Raw genomic sequence first — 19,149 nt, forward strand, 5'->3', positions numbered from 1 at the left:
AAGGCCAAATAGTAAACATCCTTGGTTTTGTGCCCATACAGTAGATGCTGCTTCACCTTGCCTTTGTAGCGTGAAAGTAGCCGTGCGTGGTATATGAATGAGTTGCCGTGGCTGGGTTCTAACTTTACTTGCAGAACCAGGTGGTGGGTCATGTTTGGCTATAAGCCGAAGTTTGCTAACGTTTACTTTAAGTGATTCTAGCTCTCAGACTCTAAGTTCTCCAGGTGAGGGCCCCAGACATCCTGGAATAGAGACAAGCTGTTCCTGCTATATACTCCTGTCTGAATTTCTAATCCACACAAACTGAAAAGGGTAACGCATAATTATTGTTGTCTTAAGCCGTCACATTTTGCAGCAATTTGATACGTGCTAATTTAACTACCTCACGTAAGCCCCATGTGTGTGTTAGTTCACTTAATCGTGTGTCCATTTCACAGGTATCCAATCAGAGCCCACTGTGTGCACAGTACAAGGGATGGCGATGAACAAGACACAGTTCTTGGCTCCACAGAACTTGGATTGCCATGGAGGTGATTCTAGTCCAGAGTGAGAGGTGTCATTGGGGAAGGAGCAGGGAGGTTCTGGAAACCAGAGGAGACCCCTAGGCCTGTGTGGGGGCTGAGGTGGGTTGGAAGGCGTCATCTAGGGGAGGCGTCTCAGGTGTGTCTACTGGGGCACGGGGAGGCAGTGACACTTTAGGAAGAAGGGACAGCCAGAGAACCACGTGAGAGTGGCTGCAGAAGGAAGGGCAGGTGTAATGCTCTGAGTGGGGTCCTTGTGCTCACACAGTTAAGTCTGGGCACCCTATCTCACCAGAAGTGTCTGATGGGGCATTTCCCACCTCTTGTACAGAAGGGACAAAGGGCAGGTGTAGACTCTGGCCACCCTGTGGCTGGGACGTGGGCCCTGTAAGGGTCCTTAGCCCAGATTCGGAGGCCTTGACCTAACATGAGGCAGGGCCTATGCAGCTGGGCCTCCCGAGAAGCTGTGGGGCTCCAGGGCTCCTGGGCATTTGCTGCCTATAAAAGCTTCTGTCACTTCAACAAAGTGGATGGGTTCAGGGAGCAGGCAGCAAGAAACAAGAGTAGGAAGTGGGGGCACAAGGCCAGGAGCTCTTGGGAGAGACTCCAGGACCTGCAGGCCTGGGCGGGAGCAGGTAGGCTGGGGAGCTGCCTACCTGGAGTCTGGTAGTTGAGCCTCCGCATCTCCACAGGGTCAGAGGAATGGGCCAGCAAGGAGTCCTTCAGCCCGATTGACTGCTCGTCCTTGGATGATGGGGAGTGAGTCCTCTTCCTGAGGAGGCAGCAGGGTGGCTGGTGAGGACTTGAGGTCCACGCAGAGGACAGAGACGGGCGGTGTGGCTGGCTGTGCCAGAGACCCTGCGTCTACGGCTCGGTCCCTCCCACCGCCCCAGCCCCTCCTGGGGTCTCGGAGCACAGGGGAGCCAGTGGCAGAGCAGCTTTAACAGAGAACACAGGGTAGGGCGGGTAGGGAGACAGTGGGACCGGGATGGACAGAGGGCCAGTGCAGCGAGGGGGCAAGGGCTTGCAAAGGCTGGTGGCGCCTCCCAACAGAGGGCAGGCCGCTGCTGGGCAGGAGCTGCTGTCCCCGAGGCTGTCACAGTGAGGGCAGCAGGAGCCACCAGGAATAAACATGCAAATGACACATAAGATACGCAAACATCACAGAGAGCCGGGCCCCAGCTGTCTGTCTCTCGGTATCAGGGTCAATGTCCAGAGCAGCAGGGGAGGGACGGGGAAGGCGTCACCCTAGCTGGGCAGAGTCCTCCCTCGTTGGCCTCAGCTCCCCCGTCTATAAGGACAGGGTCAGAGACAGACCATGGGGTCCAGCTGCTGACAAGCATCTGGGAGCTGCTCCTGCTATGTGGACACGGGTGTTTGCATAAATGTGCACGAGTGTGTAGAAACACACACCTCCCCCTGCCTCGCACCCAGTGTTCTTTGCACGTATGTCTCCAGCAGCACTTAGATAATCTTAGAGAACCAGGAGCCTGGTAGAAGGTTCCAGTGAACTCGGAGCCCATCTGTGCACTCAGGGGAGGCACTGAAGCTTGCACTGTGCTCACGCCATGGGGACGGGGCTTCCCCTGTGCAGGGTACAAGGCGGGAGAGCAACAGAGGCCACCCCGGAGCCTGCTGAGCTGACCAGACAAGCACAGGCCAGGAGGCTTCTGTTTGGAGCCCCATCCCTCCCTGCTGGGCCCGAAATGTGCAGAAGGATAAGAAGTGAAGGGGCAGGCACGTGAAGAGAGAAGGAATGAGTCCTACCTTTCTTGTTTACTAGGTCCCGAAAGACAGGCAAGGACAGAAGAAAGGAATGGTCACTGTTTCTGCCAAGCACTCAGGCCCTCTTGCGACATGGGGGGCATGGAGGAACCTATCTACAGCACCTACGTGGCACTCCTAGGCAGGGTGCTGGCTCTCCTGAAAGGCCCCAGGACCCGGATGAGATAGGGAGGAGGATGAGGGGATGTGCGGGGCACTCCTTGGGCCGCCGCCTCTAGTCTCCATGCCTTGGACCAGGAAAGCCTGTCCCTATTCACCCCGGGAGGAAGGAATGAACTCTTCAAGAGGGCCCTCGGTCCAGGTCAGGGGTCAGGGGTAGATGGGGCACAGAGCACAGGACCTCCTCTGTGCAGACTCGTTCAGACATACAAACCAATACGGCCTCACTGACAAGTGTTCACGGACATGCCCTAAGGGCTCAGAGTGGTGTGCTGGGTGCTAGAAACACAGTCCTAGTGATGTGCCCACTGGGGCAGATAGGGATGTAGGGAAGAAGCAGAGACAAGGAGGGTCTGGTGGGCACCAGAGCCTGGAAGGGAGGAAAGGGAGTCTTTTTTTTCCTTCCCTAAAGTAAGTTCTAGGGATGCCTGGGTGGCTCAGTGGTTAAGGCATGTGCCTTTGGCTCAGGTTATGATCCTGGAGACCCGGGACTGGGTCCCACATCAGGCTCCCTGTGTGGAGCCTGCTTCTCCCTCTGCCTGGGTCTCTGCCTCTCTCTCTGTGTGTGTGTCTCCCATGAATGAAAAAAAAAAAAATCTTTAAAAAAATAAAAATAAAAATAAAAATACAGTAAGTTCTACTTTATTCAATGTGGGGCTTGAAGATCCAGAGATGCATGTTCTCCCGACTGAGCCAGCCAGGGGTCCCTGGAAGGGAGTCTCGAAGGATGGCAGCAGCTGGGTGGGCCTGAGCAGGAAAACTGCAGAGTGGAGGGGGCACAGCCCTGGTCGGCCAGGGAATGGCGTTAGCTCAGTGACGAGGTCAGGAATGGCAGGAGGGGCCAGACCAGTCAGGCACCTGATTGTCAGGTGATAGAGGTCATGCTGTATTTTGGGAGCCACTGATAAGTTTTAAACTGTGGGTCACAGGGACGCCTGGGTGGCTCAGTGGTTTAGGGCCACCTTCAGCCCAGGGCCTGATCCTGGAGTCCCAGGATCGAGTCCCACGTCTGGCTCCCTGCATGGAACCTGCTTCTCCCTCTGCCTGTGTCTCTGCCTCTCTCTCTCTCTCTGGGTCTCTCATGAATAGATAAATAAAATCTTTTTTTTTTTTAATTTTTTAAATTTATTTATGATAGTCACAGAGAGAGAGAGAGAGGCAGAGACACAGGCAGAGGGAGAAGCAGGCTCCATGCACCGGGAGCCCGACGTGGGATTCGATCCCGGGTCTCCAGGATCGCGCCCTGGGCCAAAGGCAGGCGCCAAACTGCTGCGCCACCCAGGGATCCGATAAATAAAATCTTAAACAAACAACTGTGGGTGACAAATCTTTGGAAGTACCTTTCAGGCTGGTAGGTGGATGGATAGAAGGGGTAGGTGGCTACCAGCACCCGAGAGGACTGAGAAGCCCCGTGTGCCAGGTCCCCAGCTATGTCTGCACGTGTACCGTCTCACGGGGAGCCCACCAGGAGAGGAGGAGGAGCAGGTGCAGCCATCTTCGGGACAAAACTCTCAGGGACCGGGCCGAGTGAAAGGGAAGAGGAGGGAGGAGGCTGACATCCAGCTTTCTGGTTGCTAACCAGGTGGAGGGACCAGTCCCCTTGTTGCAGGGACTGCACGGAGGAAGGTTAAGGGGAAGGTTCAAGACACATTGAGTTTGCGACAGCTGGGGATGCTGTGGTTACACCAGGAGCGCAATACACGGGCGCCAAGTGAATGTCCGTGGGTGTGTGGGCCTGCAGTTGGGTCTGCACCTCTCTAGGCCTAAGTGGGAGAGCCGGGCTAGGGAGTCGTCTAGGGATGGTGGCAGAGGAAGTGCTGGAGGTAGGAGACTAGGAGAGGGCAGTGTCCTGAAGCTTAAAGACAGACATGCTCACATCCACCGAAACAGAGACACAGATGGACAGACGTGCCCAGGGATGCAAGTGAACCAGCCCTCTGTGAAGCTGTGGCTCCTTGGCGCACCTAGATTAACACACACGCATGTGTACACACGCTGCTTCTGCTGTTCTGGGCTCCCCAGTGAGCCCAGGAGCGAAGGTGCAGGCTGCGGTGGCTGCCCTGTACCTGTGTGAACCGTGCTGGGGAGGACCTCAGAGTCCAGGGGCAGGTGGCTGTCCCCTAGAGCCCTGAGTGCAGCACTCACCTCTTGAACAGGAGGATGGCGATGACAATGAGGATGATGAGGATGACTGCGAGGACGGGGCCTGTCACCCACAGCATCTCAGGCTCCTCCTGCTGCTGGGCTGGTGTCACCTGGACCACGATCTCATCAGAGTAGGGGCTGGAGGCATAGCGCTTCTGTGGCCCAGTGGAGGAACGGCATGGGTGGTGAGCTGAGTGTGAGACCCCCCACCGTCTGCCCACCAAACCTGGAGAAAGGGCTCTGGGGCTGGGCTCTGCTGGGCTGACTGGGTCTGGATCCTAAGGGGCAGACCTGAGCCTGGCCAGCTGACTGAGTCCCTAGGGCCGGATCAGCTCTAGTCTTCCGGGTCCTAGGGGCCGATGTCTTTTGAGATCCCTAGTGCAGGTCTGGGGTCTCTGGGGCAGCCCTAGGTCTGGGATCCCATGGTGCTTGACATGTCTACTCCCGGGGTGCTGGGAGCCCAGGTGGCTAAGGCAGACCTGGTCCACCGGTTCCTTCAGGGAGGCGAGCACAAAGCACTGATAGCTCAGGTCCGGAGACAGAGGCCGGTTGTAGAAGCCCCGGTAGCTCTTCTTGTCTCCTAGGGTGAAGCTCTCGGGGAGCACGTCCACCTGTGCAGCCACATATGGCTTCAGCCGCTCCGCCTGCCGCCGTCGTCGCCGCTCCCCACCGCCCTGCTCGATGGCCTCCAGAAGCTGACGGAGCAGAGCACAGGGATCACACCGAGCCTCAGACCAGGTGCCCCGGGGCCTGTGGCTTGACATCTCCCTGGCCTGAGACCAAGGCTCACTTTCCATGGAAGGGGCCTGAGTCTAGCCCTGCCCCTTGTCCTCACAGAATAAAGCCACATACCAGCATAGAGACATGCCAGCCCTGTGAGCAGAGGGCCTCTGGGTAACCTGCCCCTTACCCTAACCAGATGGGGCTGGCTCTGCACCTCTAGGAGGAGGGGACAGGGGTTCCCAATCTGCTGGGACTGCCCAGTCGGTAGGGCTCAGGAGCCTCTAGACCTGCAGAGCAGGTCCTGGGGGATCCTCAGCAAAACCCTCCAGGGTGTCTCTAGTCTCTGTAAGCCTTCCAAGAGTTTTCTGAAAACTCTCAGGGGACCGCTTCAGAGCCCCCAGAGAGGCCCAGGCTACTGGCCAGAGCAGCCAGACAGTGATTCCAACTTGGGGGTGTCACTGGGGCCACCGCCAACCAACGCAATGGGGCTGTCATTGATGGCGCCCTGTCCCATCCTCAGGCACCTCGTCCAGCTCCAGCTCCTCAGGCGTGCTCCATCTCGGGGCCAGCACACTCCCACCCACGCGGTCGATGGGTACCACCACGATGTAGAACCACCTGGGTGGGCAGAGCAGGAATGAGGGCTGTCATCGCCCACACTGGCGTCACCAGCCCTGGCCCTCTCCCTCACGGCCTCATCCGCACACCTGATGAGTGAGGCATCCTGCACGTGGGGCATGGAGAGGGTGAAGCGACCATCCTCTATGAAGGCGGAGGCGGGCATCGGCTTGTGTGGCAGGAGGTCTGGGGCCGTGCGGATGGACACGAGGTGCTGCAGGCCCCCCGCGCTGCTGCCACGGTTCATCAGCACGAACGAGTACTCCGTGTTCGGCTGCAGGTCTGCGATCAGTTTCCGCATGGAGTGCCCGTCCACCTCCACACTCTGCCCGTTGTACAGGATCTGTGGGGCGGGGGGCGGGGACAGGCGGTGTGTTTAGGGGGGGCCTCCCCGTCATGGGCCTATGGGCCAGAGCGTGTGTGGCCACCTAACCAGGAAACTGCGTCACAAACGCCCCCATGCAGGATGGCCCATGACAGGCCTGAGTGCATGCTAGGCTTGGCTGGCCATGGCCCTCACCCACCTTGAAGGGTACAGCCGACTTGTAGGAGTCTGGGACCTCCCAGCTGAGCAGCACAGACGTCTTCATAGCGGCCGCCACACGGAAGTTCTTGGCAAACACTGTGGAATACAACGGGGGGGGGGGTTATCAGCTCTGGCTGTGTAACGAGGCTGGGGTGATGGGTTCCCTGCCAGGAAGAGACGCCGGTCAGGGCTGGTGGTCAGGAATGGCTGCAGAAGCCAGGTACCCCGCTCCTAGCCAGCTTCAAATCACACAGCTCAGCTCTCAGCCCAAACTCCTCTTCACAGTGAGTACCGAGCCGGGCAGATGCCACAGGACCCGTGGTCAGGATCTCCAGAGGTGCTGGTCAGTGACCAGTTGTCAGTGGGATTTGGTCATGAGAGGCATGTGATCCCACACCAGAGCACGGTGGAGCATGTTCACTGGAAGTCAGCGGGTCATGGCCCCAAGAGATTAGCGTCCCACACCCAAGAATGGTGATGCGGTCAGAAGAGATCAGTGGGTCAAGGTCACGAGAGATTGGAGTCACACAGCAGAGGTCAGTAGGTCAAGGAGAGCAGAGGTCAAGGGTTGTACACCGAGAATGTGGCACCTGTTTGCTAGAGGTTAGTGGTCATGGTTATGAGATTGGAGGGTCACACAGCAGAGGCTGGTGGATCACAGTCGCCAGAGGTCAGTGGGTGAAGGAGAGCAGAGATCCCCAGGCGCGGCCATGTGCCGGCAGCACACACCTTGCTCCATGGGCATGGTCCGGGACTGGATGCTGGGGCTGAGTGGGCCGGCGCCCTTGCTGGTACGTGCGCGGACCTTGATGTCGTAAGTGGTGTCCGGCTTGAGGCCGGAGAGCATGAGGTGGGTGTCGGCGGTGACGTTCTGTAGCTCCTGCTGGCTGTTGATGTCACGGTACACCACGGAGTAGTTGGTGATGCGCCCGTTCCTCTCCGCCAGCACCGGGGGGTCCCAGGTCAGCTCCGTGGTAGAGGTGGTCAGCCCTATCACGCGCAGGTTTTGGGGGAAGCCGCTGGGCGCATCCTCGGGAGTCGTGATCTCCTTCTCGAACTCTTCTCCCGGGCCAGCCCGGTTCTTGGCGGCAAGCCGGAAAATGTAGGTGGCTCCCTTGTGTAGGCCGGTGACTGTAAAGTGCTGGTCGTCCTTGCCAAAATCTAGGATGTTGGGCTTTGCCTCATCGGCACGGTGGTACTGCAGCCGGTAGCCCAGCAGCTCCCCTGGCAGCTCCTTGGGGGGGTGCCACTGCAGCAGTGCGGTGTTCATGGCCGTGGTGCTGACCATCATGGTGGGCCGGCCTGGGACTGAACAACCACGCACTGGCTCTGGTGCTGCCCGCCTCGCTGCCCCCGCCCTCGGCTGTCCCGGACCGCCCCCACTCACCTGCCCCGGTCGTTGTGACAACTTTGGGCTTGCTGCGGGCACCATCCCCTTTGGTGGTGTAGGCGGCGACGGTAATGGAATAGGTGGTCTCTGGGGTCAGGCCGCTGATTATGGTTTCCTAAGGAGGAGGAGGGGCCCATTCCCATCACAGAGGAGCAAGGAGGCCAGACTGTGCCAGCCCCTCAGGACCTTAGCCGGCAGGGAGTGGCTGGGGCACACAGGGCCAGAGGTCCTGGGGGGCAGGGTGGCGGTGCTGTGCAATGCTGGATTCTGCTGGACGCGGAGGGCGGGCAGGTGGGATGTGTGCCCAGGAGGTCCCCGCCCATCCCGGGAGCTGCACACCTGCACCAGACAGCTCACTCTTCCTCTCAGGTAAAAACAAAGGGCTACACTGTTCCTCTACTCCATTACACTGTGCCTACATGACACACAGGGCATAGAGCTTTGCACGCACGTAGCACCTTGTGTGGTTTCTGGCACGCACATGCAGGCAGCCTACAGCTCCTCCTGTGTAAGCAGGCAGAGGGCCACTGCATTGCACGGGTGTGCGCGCACACACACACACACACACACCCATCTACACCCACAGCCACAAGCAAGGTGGAGTGGGCCCAGGTCCCACCCTGCAGGACCAAGTCAGGACCCCATGCGACCTCACGTAGGAAAGGGCTCTGTGAACACCGTGTGCTCACAATACCTTGTGAGACAAGAAGAAAGCAGAGGAAGACAGAAAACCCCCACCGTGGGGAACACACTTCCCCACTTTCCCGGGTGATGCCCAAGGAGTCGGCCAGGGCACTGTCTCCTAGCCTTGGCAGGCCCTGCCTATGCCCATCTCCAGCCAAGGCATTATTTCCAGAACATGCGGACAAACATCACAGAAGGCCAAGCCACGCCACATGGAGGGCAGAGTGGGAAGGGAGGGAACCACCGAGCAGTGGGAACAGAGCTGTCACCGCCAACCCTGGTGTCCCTCCAGCTCTGAGTCTCAGGTGGGGCCACTGCAGCCACCACCCACCCCTCGCAGACACCCTCCTGCCCGAGCTGGAGGGTGTCCAGGGCTGGGGCTCCAGAATGCACCAATGCCGGAACCGGCTCCCCTGATTTCCCTCCCAGCCTGGGCCCGGGAGCAGGTGATTTTTCACTCCAGGGATCAATAAGGCCTAATGATCAGGATCGGATTTAACTCCATCCCTGTCTGGCCAGAGCAGGGGCCAGGCCCTGGTCGATCACAAACACTGGCCTGAAATTGCCGCTCGACAGGCGAGAAGTAAGGATTAGAGGAAATGCCAATCGCTGCTCAGCTCGCCGCCTGAGTCTAAACGCCAATTTTCTCCGGATGTGGCTGGTGCCCTGCGGATCTTGGCGGCTCAGGCTGGGGGAGAAGGCGGGGGAGGGGAGTGTCCCACGAGCCCAGCCTGACCCAGGTCTCGCCCGCGCTCGCACACCTGTTACTTACATAGTCCTCGGACTCCTCTGGCCGCCACTGACCGCGGGAGGGAGAGAAAGGGAGACAGGATGTGAAGGACTCTGGCTAGAGCGGGCCTGGCCCGGGGAGGGCAGAGGGAGGCTGCGGGCCTCTGAAGGGCCTGCCCTTGGCGGGTAGCACCCCAGGACCACTCCCCATCCACAGATGCGCCAGGGTTGAGGAGAGGAGGGAGCCGGGGAGGGCACACAGGCTGAAGGGGGAGGGCGCCAGGACACAGAGGGACCAGGGAGCACTGCCTACAGATGCTTTGAGGGAGAGGCCGCCAGACTTAGGGGAAGACCCCCAACTCCTCTGGGAGAGTCTGGCCTAAATGCCTGTAGTCACGGTGACTATTCAATCTCCTTTCACTTTCCCAAGTCTCCCACTTGGGAGACGGAGAGTACAGCTGGCCCGGGCAGGAGGGTATCCCCAGAACGGTGACGAGCTGCACGGGCCAGGAGGTCGGGGGCAGGCTGGCCAGCATGATGATGAAAGGGTGAGTGCCAAGCTTGGAGTCTGGGCCCTTCCCCACAGGCACAAGGGAAGCAGTCAGACCCGTGTTCCTCCTGGGGGTGCCCGAGATCTCATTTTGGTAGGAAGGCATACTTGAGGGCCGGCAAAGTTGCTATTTCTTCGTACGTTCTTCTTTAGGCAACAGTGCACGCAGATGCGCTAGTTAGGCAGAGGCAGTGAGGTGTCCCTTCTGGGGTCCTGCAGCACCAGAGAGCTGAAGCTGGCCAGCATCCAGCACAGCAAAGGGAGGTGGCTCAGGACACCTCCGGGCTAGAGGTACCATGGGGTCCTCTGGCCCAACCACCCTCGTTGAAATGCTGGTGTGGCCTTTGTCCACGGACCCCGGTTTCTCCTGTTCTGGGAAGCCGTTGGAAAGGCCTTGAAAGGGGCATGGGACAGGATATGGCAGGAGGCCATCGATGGGTCCCTGCGGGCCATGTCCACTTTCCAGGGTGTGGCTGGGCCCACCTCTGCTCTAGGTTCCCCATCGGGGGGATGGGGGGAACCTCTCGCTGTCCAAGCCAGGCCTGGGCATGATGAAGGTCCTCACAGAGCACCTCTCCCGTGTTGGAGGCAAAGGGAGTGAGGAGGAGGAAAGACAAAGCGGGTGAAGCAAAATGGAAGGACAGAGGATGGAAGGGAGTGGCGGAAGGGAGAAGATGAGGTGGACACAGCCAAAGAGAGGAGACACAGAGGGAGGGAAGGAGGGAGGGAGGGAAGGAAAACATGCTGTGAGAACAGACCTGAGATGGAGTGTACAACTCCATTACATAAAAGGTGACAGGTCTGGCCACACACTTGAGGAGGGTGTGACCCCCATGGTACTTCCAGAACTGAGGAGAGCCCTGGCCTAAGCAGGTGGGGCAGCTGCTGGGTAAAGGAGGACAGGCTGTGGTGTCCTTGACAAGGCGGTCAGGGGACAGCTGGGCCCTGTGGCCAGGCTGGGGACCAGGCCCCATCTGCTCTCCTCCAGGCTTGGAGCAGAATGACCCAATCCCAGGGAGTCACAGGGCAGGCCCTCCATCTTCAGCTGGATTTCCTGGAGCCTGGAGCTCATGTCTGCCCCCCTGTTGTGGGATGTCTGAGGTCACAAGGACGGTGTCCCTCCTCCCATAGCCCAGCTCCCTTCTGACCACTTAGAACCAGAAGGGGCACCTGAAAGGGTAACCCCACTGGCACAGCTGTGTCGCTAGCCCCCTAGGATGGGAGGGGCTGGAGGGAGCCCATTCCCAGGATGTTTCTGGGCGGGTGTGTCGTGGAGGCTCCAGGAGGAGTTCTCGACCTGCCCCAGGAATGCAGGCGGGTGCGCATGTCCGCCTCCTCCACCCCCGTACCCCCTCAGCACTGGGCAGGCTGAGGAGAGGAAGACAGGACCCTCTGGCCAGAGAGGAATGTTGCCTCAGAGGACTAAGCCCAGCCGGAGGCATGAAGGGGGTCTTTTTATGTGGGTGAGCACAGCACGTAGAATAGGGGATCTGTCCCCAGCACCCCTGGGCCCAGCCCACGTAGGGCTGGAAAGCTGGATGGGGAAGGCGTGTGGTCTCCGAAGGGAATCTGGGCTCCTTCTCCCCCTCCGCCAGGGCCAGCTCAGTGCTGCCCTGTGGGTCCCCTCCCAAGGCCCTGGTTTTGGCTGGGGACACCTTGAAGGCAGACCACACCAGGTGTTAGGACTCTTCAGCAGAGTATTTGGGGAGGAAACTTGCCACAGCACTCACAGCCCTTTCCAGGAGTTCAGAGACGGTTCTTGTCCAAGCTCAGCCACCTACTTCCTGGGAGATTCTGGGCCATTCATGTAGTCTACCAGTATCCCAGATTCTTGCCCTGATTCACAAACCAGTGCTCGGAACACCCCAGGGACCTCACCCCAAGCTCACAGGCAAAAGTCATTATCCCCTGGAGAACAGATGCACACAGAGGAACACATGAGGCTGGCGGCCAGGCCTAGATCTTGAGCGTAAACACCAGGGGCTGAGCCATCCTCCTGTGCGGGGCCAGGCACAGAGCAACACCCTGGCTCAGCCGTTCACAAAAGTGCCATGGCCAAAGGCCAAGCGGGGACCGGCGACTGCGGGAGCACTCTCCCTGCCCTGGCTGGGACGGGACGGGAACAGCTGCCCAGCCCGGCACCGCTGAGGAGGAAGGCGGATCACAGATCCCAGCCTAACCGACAGTGAACGTGCTCTCTGCAAATCACAAAGGAGGGTCCGGGGGGAGTTGAAGCCCAGGCGGGGCGGGGGCGGGGTGGGGTGTACACTGGGAGCCGGGGTCTGGGCTCCTTGCTGCCTGTGTTGGTATCTGCTAGTCACAGAGGGGACTGCCAGGCTGGGACAGTCACCAGGGCAGATGGGGCTGGCGGGGCCTGGGCTGGCATGCCTCAGGTAGACCCAAGACAAAAGAGGGGGTGTCCCTGGCACCTAGCCCTGACTTCCTGGTCTGATACCTCCCCAGCCTGACGCAGCAGGGTATCTGGGTGTCTCCGTCCTCTGAGGGGAGGCAGGGGACGCGGGCTCCAAAGAGGTAGAGCAGCAGGCTGGTCTTGTTCACCCTTCCACCCACCACCTCCCAGTGGCACACCTGGGCCTCAGCCAGCATGACGTCCTGGATGATGGGTGGGCCACGGGGCTCGCCATTCTCTAGCCGCACATAGGTGACCTGGTAGCCGCGAATCTGGCCGTGCTGCTTGCTGGGGACGGGCAGCTTCCAAGAGACACGCACAGCAGTGGAATTCAGTGGTTCCACCTCCACCTTCCGTGGCGGTCCACTGGGCACTGGGGACCAGGAGGAGGGGAGAGTCAGGCCTGGTGGTATGGACCTTGAGTTGCGGGGGAGCACACACTCCAGGGCCTTGCCTTTGCACTCCTTGCCCCCGGAAAGGCCCTGATACGGCTTCTACAGACCGTCTGTCCCGGGTGCCTAGCACAGGGAAGCCCAGCCGACCCTGGCCCTGAGCTACCTCACTTGGTGGGGAGAGTGGTGGTGAGGCACCAGGCCTTCGGCCACCCCGGAGTCAAGCACGACCTGTTCCATCTCCTCCCGGGCCCCCACATCGTGCCGATGTCTGGCCAAGACCGAGTCTAGTTGATTGTGCTCTGAGCGTCTCCTGCACCAGTCTCCCCAGTCTCAACCTCCAGGACCTTCGGGAGGGGCCGCTGCTTCTGCCTTGGAGCTAGCCCCAAAGCCTGGGATTCGGCTATCCCCCTCTGCTACATTCCCCCAGCGTGGGCTACCAAGCCTGCACCAGGCGAAGGCCCTGGGGTGCTGTGGGGGTATCTGGGAGGGGTGCCTCCCTCCCCCGCCCCTCCCCTTGGCGCCAAGGCCTACCGTCCTCGTCTGTGCGCACGAGCACCGGGCTGCTCTCTGGGCCGGGGCCCACGTCAGTGTGCGCCCGCACCCACACCCGGTACTCCGTCCACTTCTCCAGGCCCACCAGGTCCCAGCTGGAGTGCTCGCGACTGATGCTCTCCACCACATGCCGCCCTCGGTCCTCGCCGTCCACTGCCTCGTAGGCCACCGAGTACTGGGTGATGACGCCGTTGCGGCTGGCAGCTGGCGGCGGGACCCAACTTACCCGAACCGTGGTGGAGCCCGTGCTCACACAGGTCACCTTCTGGGGAGGGGCTGAGGGGGCTGGGGAAGACAAATGGGGGGAAGCAGGCAGATGGAGGGTGGGGGTCACGGGCACAGTGACTAGTCACAGAGGATGGGAAACTCACCCAGGCAGGCTACTCCCTGAGTGCAGAGTGGCTATCCCAGGGCCCCTCCTAGGCAGGCTGCCACCGCCGCCAGACAGCCCAGCTCCCTCTGGACCACAGGCTACACACACATACACACACACACAAGGTCTCTCCCACACGTATGCCATCTCGCATTAAACCTTGCATCAAACCCTGCCAGCTACACACAAGCATGGGTCATGATTCCCTGGCCCCTGGGTCTCTGGGCCCCTGGCCCCTGGTCACACACACAGCCACGCAAGGAGAACCTCTAGCTGCTGTGCCCACAGCTCCTGTCAGGACGAGCAGCCTTAGTGGCTCTTCAGGCACAAGAGAGCCATGGCCTGTGCCTACGTGGACAGGGTGCCTGTGCTGGAGCCACTAGGAACCTGAGACTGGAGGCTGTACGGGAAGGAGGCCCATGGCCTTGGGTAATCTGGAGAAAATGTACTCTATGGAGATGCTCTTCCTCAGTGAGTCCCCTGGGGTCAGGAAGCAGATGTGGGCCCCCTTCCCTCGCCCCCAGGGGCATATCCAGGCCTCAGTCCCACCAAGGAACCTGGTGCTGTTACGTGGCTTCCTCACCATCTGGAGTTGCAGCCCCACACTGTGCCAGGGTGACTTGGGCACCTCCCTCCCCGGCCCCTGAGGCCCTCATCTCCACGGCTTTCTCCTTCCCTGCACCGCAGTGGGCACACCCTGGGTATCGCCACGCTCAGGATGGTCCTACTCCCTGCACGTGGCCTCCCACACCCCCTCGCAGACCCTCACCTTGTGCCAGCTCAGCTGCTCAAGGTGCCCAGCAGCACCCTGGCTCCTCGCCCCCCTGCGACCTCCACCCGTTTGCCTACCATCCTTACCGCCCTCAATATTGGGCTTTGACCTTGAGGTCTGCACCTCACCATCTACCCCCAACTCCCTCACTTATTTCTCTTTCCACGCCCCTGCCCGGCCGGTGCCAAGCCCTGGATGGGTCCAACCCTCTGCCCTCTCCAAGGCGGTCGGTCCTGAGGCAGGTGGAAAAGCGTTGCCTGCCCTGGAAGGCTGGCATCCTGTGTGCAAAGTCCCCAGTGGCCTCACCTGGGCCCTGTGTGCTGTCTGCAGCCTCTCTTCTCTGCCCAGCTCACTCTGCTGCTGTACACAGAACGTTTTCAACCTCCTCCACGCTCCGCTAACCTCCAGCTCTCAGCACACAACTGTCTCCCACTTTGCAGAGAAAACTGAAGCCTCCCACCAGCAGCTCCCTCCATCTCTTGCTACCAAACCCACCGAACAACTGCAATCTCGCTGAGCTGCCCTTGCTTCCCACGAGGAGGGAGCTGTGCTCTCCCGTCCAAGGTGGATCTCTCTCATCCATGCTGTCCCCTCCCCCTACCTCCTGAGCCTCCAAAATCCTTGTCTTTCCTGAATTTTCGACTTCTCCGACTTCTCAGAATGGACTCATTCCTCACCACGTTTAAACTGCTCAAGGGCAGCCCCGGTGGCCCAGCGGTTTAGCGCCGCCTTCAGCCCAAGGCCTGATCCTGCAGACTCGGGATCAAGTCCCAAGTCAGGCTCCCTGCAGGGAGCCTGCTTCTCCCTCTGCCTGTGTCTCTGCTTCTCTCTCTGTGTCTCTCATGAATGAATAAATAAAATCTTAAAAAAAAAAAAAGTTCAAAAATTTCCTATCTTTAAAGACAAAAGCCCATCCTTGGGCCTGCAGCACTCAGCCTCTACCTATAGCAGTCCCCTCCCTCCGGCTAGGCCTCACAACCCTCGCCCCAGGTCCTCCATCCAGCAGACGCTCCTGCCTCCTGCGTTCCTCTGGCCCTGACTGCTCAGCAGCAGCATCGGCTCTGTTCCTTCTGCTCTCTTCTTCCAGCCTCCGAGACACTCCCCTCTCTGGGATTTCCCACTACCTCTGGTCTTTGTCCTCAGAGTCCCTCACCCCTAGCTCAGCATCGCCACCTGCACGGCTGGCACAAGGCCCCGGGCTGAGGTGCCTGCTTTGGCCCTACTTCCTCCCCTCTTCCCAGGTCTGCACACCAGAAGCACAGACTTCGCCTGATGCTCTCCTTTCCCTCAGCATCCAAAAGCCAAGCCGTCACCGAGTCCCAGGCAGCTGGCACCCCAGACGGCTATCTGATCCACCACCATCACCACATCTGAGCTGCCGTCTTTTGCTTAGACTCTTGCACAGCCTCCCAACTGGTGTCCGGCATCCCGCTGGGCTGTCCCATGCATGCTTGCCCAGCAGCTGGGTCAGCCCTCCTACCTGTCTTGTCCTCTTAACCCGTGGCCAGCTGCCATGGCCTGCTGCTTATCCCAAACCACAACTAAGTGCCTTCCCGCTTCAGGGTCTTTGCACCTGCTGCCCCTCTGCGTGAGGCCTACATCACCCAAGGAAGCCCCCCTGGCCCCCTCAGACCAGATGAAGCTCCAATCCCAGCACCTCTCCACTGTTTGTCTCCTCCGCAGCACTTCAGACAAATGTAATTAAAAGCTCATTTGGATAATTGCAGGTTGAACATCTATCTGCCCCACTAGACTAGGATTCCCTGCAGGTACGGGCCACGTCGGGGTCATGCTGCCAGCCCTGCTCCGTGCATGGGCACAGTGGGAGCGCAGCAGGTGCCTGTAAGTCAGATCCGTGAACATGGGGTCGCATCTACACAGTCTGGGGGCACATGGACCGCCTCACAGACACTGCCGTGATTAAGGCTGTCACACGTGCTGTAACTGCCTCAATGTCATGATCCTGTCCAGCCACATATCCATGGCCCCTGTTAGCACACAGAGCCTCACAGCCACCCAATCCCGGGGCACACCAGACACTCATACGGGTGCGGCCCTGCCAGGTGGCCACACAGGGTCACACGCAGGTCCACAGCACTAGTCTCACGTACACAGGAATACGATAACCACACAGCAGGCAGCCCCACACGCGGAAGGCCGCGTGGTCCTAAGGCAGGCACGTGGACAGTCTGCCACCCGGGTTCGTTCTCACAGACGTGTCCCTACGTGCCGTAGGCTCAGTGTGATGACACAGCTCCCATGTTCCTCTCGTGGTGCGGGGCATGAGGCAGGGAATGCAGGTGACAGGGGAGATGAGATGTGGGGATATGGAGCAGGAGGACAGCTGCCAGAGCGGGGACATGTCTGAGACATGGCAAGCGTGGCTGTCCCAGCGCTGAGCATGGCCCAGTCAGCTAGTGTGACCAGCGCAGACGGGTGGGGGCGGGGGAGGGGGATGAGTCACAGACACAGAACTTACCTGGTGGGGGGCTGGGGGAGGGAGGGACAGAAGTCAGGTGGGGAACGGCATGGGCAGCAACTGCCTGGACACAGACTAGTGGGAACTTACCTGCCCCTGTGAGTCCAGACCCGGAGCCCAGACAAGAGCCCATCCGGGGCCCAGCAGACCTGACCACCCCCCCGGTTGAGGGAGAAGGGCGTGTGTGTCTCTGCCCCGGCCCAGCTACAGGAGGCGTAGCCTCAGAAGACACTTACTGGACTGTGCTGTGCGGGCCTCAACGGTGGGGGTGAACACGCCAACCCCCATCTCGGAACGGGCGGCCAGCTGGAAGTGGTACAGTGTGTCAGGCTTCAGGTCCTCCAGGGTGTAGGAGGAGGTGGGGTCGAAGGTCACCTTGTGCTGGAAGAGCAGGGAGCACTCACTGACTGCTCTGACCTCACAGGCTGCTCCCCAACCTGGGCTGCGGCTGGCCCCTGTGGACCCACTGTGGCCTAGGGCCGCCTCCACATCACACGGCCACTGCACAGACTCCGTGGCCATGAGCATCTGAGACAACAGCTCTGTGAGTGCCAGGTAAGCCGCAGAGCCGGAGAGACCCAAGGGCAGACCGAGGGACTGTCGCCCAGCAGTGGGGACAAAGACTATAGAACCACGCTGGCCACGTGAGCCCCAGGGCCACCCCTGGGGGCCATGTCCGTACAACCACAGGATCCAGAAAGTCTGCCCGGGGGAGCCCCGCACAGAGCCTACGGGATCCAGGGGAGCCCTCCTCCCTGCTCTTGTCCCCGCTGAGCACCCACCTGCTGGCCTTCATCCTCTGCTGCCCAATACACCAGCTCGTACTTGATGATCCGCTCCTGCGGGGGAAGCAGCCACGAGAGCTGGATCCTGGTGTCCGACTCTGCTTCAGCCTGGAAGTCCGCCGGTTGCGCAGGCACTGCAACACCCCCACACCCCCACGCCAGGCGCCGTGAGCCTTGCCAGTTCCCCACGAGGGCCGGTGGCACCCGGAGAAAGGAGGCATGGGAAGACAGCCCCGGGACCCTGTCCCGCATCCCAGGTGACCGTGCACGGCGGGGTACAGGCCCTCAGCCTCCCCCAGCCCCGAAGGCCCCGCCGCAGTGGCCAGGCCGGCGTGCTGCCCGCACCCACCTCCCTGCTGTGTCTTGACCTGGATGGTGGGGCTGGGAGGGCCGTCGCCCACGGCGGTGAAGGCCAGCACGCGCAGGCTGTAGGTGATTCCGGGCAGCAGGCTGCCCACGGTGGTGAGGAGGCCCGCGTCCGTGTTGTGCTTGTGCCAGGCGCTCAGGGGGCGGCGGGCGTCGGGAGTGTAGTAGACGCGGTACCCTCGCACCAGGCCGTTGGGCTCCTCGGGCGGCTCCCACTGCACCAGCATGGTGCTCGCGCTCAGCATGCGTGCCTGCACGCGGCGCGGGGGGCTGGAGGGCGCCTGCTCCCCCGTGCGTGCCCGCACCGCCTCGCTGGGTGGTCCCCGGCCGATGCTGTTCACCGCCAGCACGCGGAAGGCGTACTCGGAGAAGGGGCTGAGGCCGCCAATGCTGTAGCGGGTGGTGGCCACACCGTCCACCTCCTGGAAGGGGCCCTCTGTCCCCGCCGCGCGGTACTGGATGCCGTAGTAGGACACAGGCTCTGAGTTCCCAGAGTCCCAGGTCAGGGTGACGCTGGTGGCAGTTGTCTCAGTCACCAGGAGGTCGATTGGAGGTTTCGGCAGAGCTGGGAGACAAAGCGGGAGGCTCAGAGCTGCCCGAGGTCAGGACCCCAGAGGCCAATCCTGCTCCGGGTGTTAACTACCCATGGTACAGCTGGCCCTCACGGGCCTCCTTGAAAAATGGCCTGGGGAGCTCGAGGTGACCTCAAAGGGCACCTAGCGGGGGATGGCGACACCTGTCAGAGCCCTCAGGGGCCTTCGGTCATCTAGGGTCTACCCACATCACTTCCAGAACTCACTGGCTCCTCACTTAACAACAGCCCCAGAGGTGGCGTGGCCTGGCCGGGTCCCTGCAGATGGAAAGCGCGCCGGCTGGGAGGCAGAGGTCTGCCTTTGGGGCTTGCCTGCGCTTCCTCACGTGTAACTGGGGTTGGTGTCGGGGAGAGATGTGCCTAAGACAGCCTGGACGGGGCTGCTGGCCCTACACACCTGTGGCTTGGCTCAAATTGAAGGTGGAGCAGTCCCAGATCCCAGGCCAAACATTACACAATTATCAAGTGCCTACTAAGTGCTAGGCGCGGTGCTGGGCTGAGGACACAAGGTCACACTGTTGGTCACATCTCTGCTCTGGTGGACTTTACATTCTAGGGTGAGTGGAAAGCACCGAGTCCGTAACGATGACTCTGG

General features: G+C 60.5%; 1 protein-coding gene across 16 annotated transcripts in view; it reads right to left on the reverse strand.

The window, feature by feature from the left end:
- The window catches only part of PTPRF (protein tyrosine phosphatase receptor type F), an 87,153-nt gene that overhangs the window by 11,427 nt on the left and 56,577 nt on the right, over positions 1–19,149 (reverse strand). For 3 of the 16 annotated variants that reach the window (XM_049094090.1, XM_049094093.1, XM_049094089.1), the window contains 14 exons: positions 17,946–18,527; positions 17,594–17,730; positions 17,048–17,192; positions 13,167–13,472; positions 12,420–12,613; positions 9,324–9,350; positions 7,865–7,982; positions 7,207–7,785; positions 6,476–6,573; positions 6,041–6,294; positions 5,858–5,951; positions 5,090–5,305; positions 4,611–4,765; positions 1,178–1,323 (listed from right to left, as the gene is read on the reverse strand). In XM_049094090.1, the coding sequence (XP_048950047.1) occupies positions 1,178–1,323; positions 4,611–4,765; positions 5,090–5,305; positions 5,858–5,951; positions 6,041–6,294; positions 6,476–6,573; positions 7,207–7,785; positions 7,865–7,982; positions 9,324–9,350; positions 12,420–12,613; positions 13,167–13,472; positions 17,048–17,192; positions 17,594–17,730; positions 17,946–18,527 (3,051 nt within the window). The remainder of the gene's footprint in view (positions 1–1,177; positions 1,324–4,610; positions 4,766–5,089; positions 5,306–5,857; positions 5,952–6,040; positions 6,295–6,475; positions 6,574–7,206; positions 7,786–7,864; positions 7,983–9,323; positions 9,351–12,419; positions 12,614–13,166; positions 13,473–17,047; positions 17,193–17,593; positions 17,731–17,945; positions 18,528–19,149) is intronic. The other 13 variants (XM_049094092.1, XM_049094095.1, XM_049094094.1 and 10 more) reach the window with 10 other exon arrangements.

This window comes from Canis lupus, chromosome 15, assembly GCF_003254725.2.
Source record: "Canis lupus dingo isolate Sandy chromosome 15, ASM325472v2, whole genome shotgun sequence".
NCBI lineage: Eukaryota > Metazoa > Chordata > Mammalia > Carnivora > Canidae > Canis > Canis lupus.